At 47.9% G+C, this 7,886-nt stretch overlaps 1 protein-coding gene across 1 annotated transcript in view; it reads right to left on the reverse strand.

The window, feature by feature from the left end:
- The window catches only part of LOC110332943 (cytochrome c oxidase subunit 6B1), an 8,155-nt gene extending 751 nt beyond the window's left edge, over positions 1-7,404 (reverse strand). Inside the window, exons 1-3 of the mRNA XM_021214323.2 lie at positions 7,298-7,404; positions 5,771-5,884; positions 4,866-4,966 (exon numbers count right to left, since the gene is read on the reverse strand). Coding sequence (XP_021069982.1) covers positions 4,866-4,966; positions 5,771-5,876 — 207 coding nt within the window. The 5' untranslated portion in view covers positions 5,877-5,884; positions 7,298-7,404. The remainder of the gene's footprint in view (positions 1-4,865; positions 4,967-5,770; positions 5,885-7,297) is intronic.
- Positions 7,405-7,886: the final 482 nt, after the last annotated feature.

Here is a 7,886-nt window from a genome sequence, read left to right on the forward strand (position 1 = left end):
CCTGCCTCTGCCTCCCAAGTGCTGGGATTAAAGGCATGCACCACCACGCCCGGCTGTGTGTGTTGGTTTTTCAAGATAGGGTTTCTCTCTTAGCCCTGGTTGTCCTGGAACTTGCTCAGTAGACCAGGCTATCCTTGAACTCACAGAGATCTATCTGCCTCTGCCTCCTGAGTGCTGACCACCACTGTCTGGCCACAACAGAATTTTTAAAGATTTACTTATTTGCTGGGCAATGTAGTGTCTGTGTTTAATCCCAGCACTTAGTAGGCAGAGGCAGGTTGATCTTTGTGAGTTCAAGGCCAGCCTGGTCTTGAAACAGACAGCCCCTGTTTTGAAAACCATGATTAACACTGTATGTTGCCTGTCAGAACAGATAAGCAAATCTGGGTGTGCTGGGTGGTTTTATGTCAATTTGATACAAGTTAAAGTCATATGGGGGAAGGAACGTTAGCTAAGAAAACGCATCCACAGCGGTCTAGTGTTGCACGCCTTTGATCCCAGCACGCAGGGGGCGAAGGTAGGAGGAGCTCTGAGTCTGAGGCCAGTCTGGTCTGGACCAGCCAGATCGACACAGAAAAACCTGGTCTCAAAAAACAAACAAACAAACAACAAAAAGAAAATGCTTCCATGAGATCTGGCTATAAGGCATTTTCTTAATTAATGATTGCCTGGGGAGGGCCCAGCTCACTGTGTGTGAGGCGACCCTGGCCTGATCATCCTGGGTTCTATAAGAAAGCAGGCTCAACAAGCCCAAGGAAAACGCCAACAAGCAGCACCCATCCATGGCCTCTGCATCAGGCCCTGCCTCCACGTCCCCGCCCTGCTTGAGTTCCTGTCCTGACAATTTGCTTCTGGTCACGGTGTTTCATCACAGCCATAGTAAGCCTATCTAAGACACTAGGCATTTAACAGAAAATGAGGCGGGTCTATGACCTAGCACAAACCGGCTTGCGTCGTCCAGTACCAAAAGATGGCACACACAAGAGGGATCTCGGTGTTCATCACAGATGCTGATGTTAACATCCCCATTAACTAATACTGTTGGGCCAACCTAGCTATAAGTGATGTCTGCTTTTATTACAATTGTCAATGTGTGTGTTTGTGTGTGTGAGAGAGGAGAGACAGATAGGAAAACTGAAGGAGCTGCTCTCCTACCACATGGGTTCTAGGGATCCAACTCAGGTCATCAGGCTTGGCAGCAAGCACCTTCATCCACTGAGCCCTTTCGCACTCTTACATTTATCACTGAGAGGTTGACTCGGCAGGTAAAAGGATGGACAATGGAGCCTGTAATCTTACCACAAGGGACTAGACCAGCTTACACACCAGCAACACCCTGTCAGAAAACCTACTGGCTAACCACGTGCCAGCACCAAGCGCTGTCATGTCTGCAGCCAGCTATGGAACAATAGCACTGTTCAGTTGCAGTGGGAACGGAAACAGGACGCACCTTCCCATGGTCGGCTTTATCTACATCCCACACACTGACTTCATTGGCCATAGTTCTCTCCTAACTTCTCAGGCACTGGCTTTACCATTAAAGTTTTCTTGAGGGGGTGGGGAAGGAGGTGGGAGAGGTGGGGAGGGTGTCATTAAGACATGATCCTCAGCCAGGCATTGTGGCGCACGCCTTTAGTCCCAGCACTCGGGAGGCAGAGACACGTGGATTTCTGAGTTCGAGGCCAGCCTGGTCTACAAAGTGAGTTCGAGGACAGCCAGGGCTATACAGAGAAACCCCATCTCGAAAAACCAAAAAAAAAAAAAAAAAAAAAAAGACACGATCTCTCTACCTAGCCCTGGCTGTCCTGGGACTCACATTGTAGACAGGGCTGGCCTCGAACAGAGAGATCCACTGTGTCTGCCTCCTAAGTGCCAGCAAGGTCTGTGTCACTACCCCCAGCCTAAGTTTTAATTTATTTACTTTTATTTTTTTAATGAAGGGCTGGAGAGAGGGCTCCGTATTGACAAGCATTGGCTGTTGTTGCTCAGTCAATTCCCAGCACAGACATAGCCACTGATAACAGTCTATAACTCCATTTCCAGGGATCTCCTGCCCTCTTCTGGTCTCTGAGGGCACTGCATGCACATGGTTCACAGACATACAAACTGGCCAAACACCAAACACATAAAAATAAAGATAAATATAAAGATAAAATAAAATAAATCTTTCAAGTGAACATAGGAAAAGGAGCTGGAAAGATGGCTTAGTGGTTAGGAACACTTGCTGTGTGTGCAGAGGTTGGGTTCCAGCACCAGAATGGTGGCCCATAACCAGTGGTAACTCCATTCCCATGTGAGCCAATGCATTCTTTTGACCTTTCTGGAGCAGGCATCCAGCTGGTGCGTGTGCATAATGCAGGCAAAACATTCATACCCAAAAATGAATTTTTAAAAATCTTAAACAAAACAAAAACAAAAAACCAACCCAAAAACCCCAAACTAACAAACCCCAAGCCCCCAACAGACAAAAAAACACTAATCCAAAACATAGACAAAGAAGCCACAGGCATGGCAGAACTCTTACAATCCCAGGACTTAGGAAGTAGGGACAAAAGCCAGGCAGTGGTAATCATAGCACTTGGGAGGCAGAGGCAGGCGGATTTCTGAGTTTGAGGCCAGCCTGGTCTACAGAGTGAGTTTCAGGACAGCCAGGGCTACACAGAGAAACCCTGTCTCAAAAAAACCAAAAACAACAACAAAAAAAACCCTTAAACACTCACACACACACACACACACACACACACACACACACACACACACACACAAAATCTTGGGAGATGGCTCAGCACTTAAGAACACTTGCTGCTCTTGTGTCTTGCAGAGGACTGGAGTTCATTTTCCAGCACCGATGTCCAATTGCTTATTAATGCCTATAAATCCAGCTTCATAGGACCTGGCACCCTCTTGGCCACCTCAGGTGCCTGCATTCACCCCAACACATACATACATGCAATTGAAAGACTCTTAAAATAACAACAAGCCTACAGATGGGGCGGGAGAGATGACTCTGGCTAAGAGCAGAGTTCATCCCCAGAACTCGTAGCAGGAGACTCACAACTGCCTGCGACTCAACCTCAAAGGCTCCATCTCCTCTGGCCTCCATGGGCACCACACTCAAATGTATACACCTCAACATAATCAATAAAATTTTTTAAAAGCAAAACACAGTCAGGTGGTGGCGGCACACACCTTTAATTCCAACACTGGGGAGGCAGAGGTAGGTGGATTTCTGAGTTCGAAGCCAGCCTGGTCTACAGAGTGAGTTCCACACAGCCAGGGCTACACAGAGAAACCCTGTCTCAAAAAACAAAAACAAAACAAGATAAAAACCCAGCTGTGGTGGTGTATACCTTAATCCCAGCATTTGGAGGCAGAGGCAGTGGCAGTGGGATCTGTTCTACAAAGTGAGCTCCGGGATAGCCAAGGCCACACAGAGAGACCCTGTCTTGAAAGCAAACAAACAAAAAACCCAGAGGCTGGAGACATGGGGCTGGCTGGGAGTTGAGAGTTTACGAGCACTTGCTGCTCTTGAGGACCTGCTCGCCTGTGGTGGCTCCTAACTCCAGTCTGGGAGATTCAGTGCCCTCTTCTGATCTCTGCAGGCACCAGACCAGCAATGTGCTATATAGACAGACAGACATGCAGACAAAACACCCACACACAAATAAGATAAAATAAAGTATAACTAAGGTGCCTTAAATATAGTCATCAAAAGAGGAACAAAATAACTACTTAAAAACACGGTTTTAAAATTTCTGTAACATAGCTAAGAAGTGTGTGTGTGTGGGGAAGGGTAGCAGGGTCGGGGGAGGGGGAAAGCAAGACCAAATGGCAGCTGGGGTGTGGCCCAGTATGTAGACTGCTTGCCCAGCAGGCAGGGAGCACGGGTCCATCCCAGTACTGCTTCAGACATGGTGTGGTGGCCTCTCAAGAGGCTGAGGTGGAATCTCAGGAGTTCAAGGTCATTCTTGACCACAGAGCAACTCTGAGGACAAAGACTCTGTCTGGCAACCACCCCCCCCCCACAGGTCAGAGCAAATCTTGGGGCAGAGTACCTAGTCTGAGGGGCTGGAGGGAAGACCTACCATTTAAGCATACCTGTTGCCCTTCCTGAGGACCCAGACTATTCCTAGCATCCACGTGGAGGCCCACAACCATCTCTAACTCCAATCCAGGCCCAAACCCTCTACTTATTGCCACAGGCACTAGCACATACATGGGTGCTGTGCATTCGCATTCTCTCTCTCTCTCTCTCTCTCTCTCTCTCTCTCTCTCTCTCATGGGTGCTGTGCATTCGCATTCGCATTCTCTCTCTCTCTCTCTCTCTCTCTCTCTCTCGCTCGCTCGCTCGCTCGCTCGCTCTCGCTCTCACTCTCACTTTTAAAAACATAATAAGGTTTTCAAGTAGCCCACCATAATCTGAGTGCTAGGGTTTCAGGTGTGCTATCACCACACCAAATTAAATCTCACATTTTGATTTTAAGACATGTTTGGGGGCTTTTTTTTTTTCCCCTCTGTGTTTTGAGACAGGGGTTCTCTGTATAGCACAGGCTGTCCTGGAACTAGCTTTGTAGACCAGGTTGGCCTCAAACTCAGAGAGATCTGCTTGCATCTGCCTCCCAAGAGTGCTGAGATTTAAAGCCATGGGCCACTACTGCCCAGCCCAAGCCTGTGTTTCTTCAGTGCATGGGCAAGGCAGCTCTAGGAGGGTGGTCCTGGGCTGAGGACCCTCACTGAGCAGGGATCAGTGACATTCTATGGCTGGTCCTAGCTTGACCCTTGGAGATGAACTCTCACTAGCCGCCATACTCGTCTCTGCTACGTCCCCACCTGACCACCCAAGAGTCCCACTGGGAGGCACATACCCATGACACGGGGCAGAGGGACTTGTACACACGCCGGTACCACTCACACACGGAGACATCACCCCCCTTGGCCGTCATTGCCTTCTCACAGCGGTGGAAGTCTGTGAAGAAAAGAGGTTCCGAATCAACGTAGACTAAGCACATTCCAGAGGAAAATCCAGAAGTGCTTTTGCTTTATGATTAGTTATACATACAGAGGGAATGCAAACTTACAAGTACACCATAAAGAGCTGTATACACCTGACCTGGGCAGTTATATAGAACATTCTGGAGCTAGGAATGACAGCAAAGCATGAGGGGCATATATCAGAATTATGGAAGTCCAGTCAGGGCTGGGGAAGGGGAAGGTGGCCTTGATCATATCTGAGGGAGACAGGACAGGTACCAACGGGGGTTTTTAATTCTTGTTAATGGTTAAATTTTTTTTTTTTTTTTTTTGACGGAAGGTCTCATGGACACAAGTAAGGCCAGGGCCCCAAATGTCTCTAGCAAGGAGAGAGGAAAGGGACTGTGTTTAAGACTGGGTACAAAGCAAGCCTAGAGCAGAGTACTGGCAATATTCATTTTTATCCATGGATTGTGGCTGCAGGAGGCACGTCTGAATCAACTGTTTACATGTTGTATTTATTTGTATGTTGTGTGTATATGTGGCACACACACATACAAAATGCATATATAATTCATATATGGATGCATAATATAATTATAGTCTTCAAAAAAATTATTGTTGAGACCAAAGTTTATGACCTTGAGATCTAGTTTGAGGGGTCAGGCCCTCCAGAGGGTATGGTGTCTGGAGTGAAGGAAACCAGGCTGGAACGCACAGGTTCCTGCTCCCCAACTTCCCTTTTGAGATTGGAGGTACATGGCAGACCCAGGCAGGCCCACTATGGTACTCTGCTTACCCAGGTAGTTCTGCCAACAGTTCTTAGTCTGGTTCTGGTTGGGGAAGCGGCTGTCAAAGGGGGCAGTTTTGTAGTTCTTGATTTTAGTCTTGATGTCTTCAGCCATCCTGACTCCTGGATGCAAACAGAGTGGGAATGTTGGCAACCATTCTGGAGGTACTGGGCATGGGGATGTCAGGCCAGAGCAGAAGAACAGGCTGAATGTGAATAAGCTATCATTTCCCCCTTCTCCACAAACACAGAAAGATGAAGAGCAGGGAAAATCCATATATCCGAGTACAGAAGCCACAGTAGGGCTGGACAGAGGTCTCCTTGGCAAAACCAATCTTCATCCTTAAATTCCAGGTAATGCTCACTGTGTGCACAGCACACAGTAAGTGTACTCCAGACATACCTATCCCCATGGCCACTCTAAAAGGTATTACTACCTCTGTTGTCTACACAAGGGACACGGTGTCTAAATGACTTTCCAAGGTCACACAGCACCCAGTGATAATGCTTCATCCATCACCAGCAAAAACACTACAAGGATTTTCTGGTGTCACCAGTTACTTTTCCGGTATCACACACTCATCCGAGGTCCAATGAACTCAAACCTTTCTCAGAATATGCCTAAATGCATTGCAGGATTGCCTAAGATGACCCCCCTCCCCCCCCAAAAAAAAAGCTCAAAGAACTTATCAAGTTCAACTGGAGGTAACTATGACAGAAGATTCGTGACTCTTGCAACTAGCATGTGTCAGGGATCTGTGATTTTGCCTGCTGACAACGGCCCATGCTGCCAAATCTATTGAAGTTACTGCCTCCATTCCTAATGGAAGTAAATACTGCAATTCGATTAGAACACCATGCAACCACCCCCCAATCATTCAAATACTTTAGCTCCTTGAGTTTTATTGACTACCCCCTGCTTTGATATGTCTGAAGAGATGACACAGTCAACATCACTAAACCTGAGAGAAACTGTCTCTACTCTAGAGCATCTTGCGGGGACCTTGACACCATAGAGGCGCGCAAGCCAGTGTCAACTGAAGTGGTCCAAACAAGTGGGGTATTTGGGCAGGTTCACTGTGGAGGCAAGGTGAGCATGGGGGATTTAAAAGACTCGGTGTCGGAAGTAATTTTGGACAATATCTCGAGTTTTGAGAGTTGATCAAAGATGACGCTGAGGGGAAAGACGCGAGTCAAGGCGGCAGGCTTCGGCCTTGGAACGCGGGTGGCCACGCCTGTGAGGTCGCTCCACAGTCCAATTTACGGGGTCCAAATCCGAGTTGCCTTATAGCCACGGCTAAGGCGCTTCACACTCCAGCCCCAACGCTATCAAAGGGGACTCGTAGGGCTGGAGGATGGAGTAATAGGGACTGCTTAGAAAGCGACCTAGCATCATGAAGAAAGGCGGCGATAATGGTTAGCTCCAGGACCCCGGACTCGGGGCCACCGGAAGTTTCTGCCCGGCGTCAGGGAAGCCCCGGGGCGCTTCTCTGCAACGGACAAGGTTCCCCCAGGATCCCGACCCTTCACACTCACCTAAAGATTGTCCCGGAGCAGCGTAACTTCAATGTGACCCTTAGCAAAGACGCCAATGTCAGACGGGAAGCGGAATTCCGACTGGCCGGAAGCTGCGAGAGGAGAGCCGAGCTGAGTCCTCCGAGCTGCTAGAGTGGCCTCGAGAGGCGTGCCCGGAAACTGTTCCGGCCACGCCCACTTCCAAAGAGGCCCGACCTCCTATTGAGCTAAATTCCTGCTTATTACTGTTGCTGGGCCAATCGAGATTTTACTTTGCTCTTAAAAGGCACCTGACGTTCAATTATGGGTTATTGTCACCTGCCTGTCCTTCGCGGAGGAAAAAGTATAAGACTGTCTTCAGAGTGGGAATGGAAAAATGTCCCAGATAATTTGTGTTTTGAGACAGGACTTTGCTGTATATCTCAGACTGGACTCGAAATTTTGATCACCGATTACAAGGTGTTAGGATAACAAGCGTTTACCCCTTGCCTTGATTCGAAAGTTATTTATATTTATTTATTTGGGTTTTCGGAATAGAGACTCTTAGTTTGTGTTTTATTGGAGTGAAGAGACAACGTGTCTACAGCAACTCTTTTTTTTTTTTTTTTTT

The sequence above is a fragment of the Mus pahari genome, chromosome 1, assembly GCF_900095145.1.
Source record: "Mus pahari chromosome 1, PAHARI_EIJ_v1.1, whole genome shotgun sequence".
Classification (NCBI taxonomy): domain Eukaryota; kingdom Metazoa; phylum Chordata; class Mammalia; order Rodentia; family Muridae; genus Mus; species Mus pahari.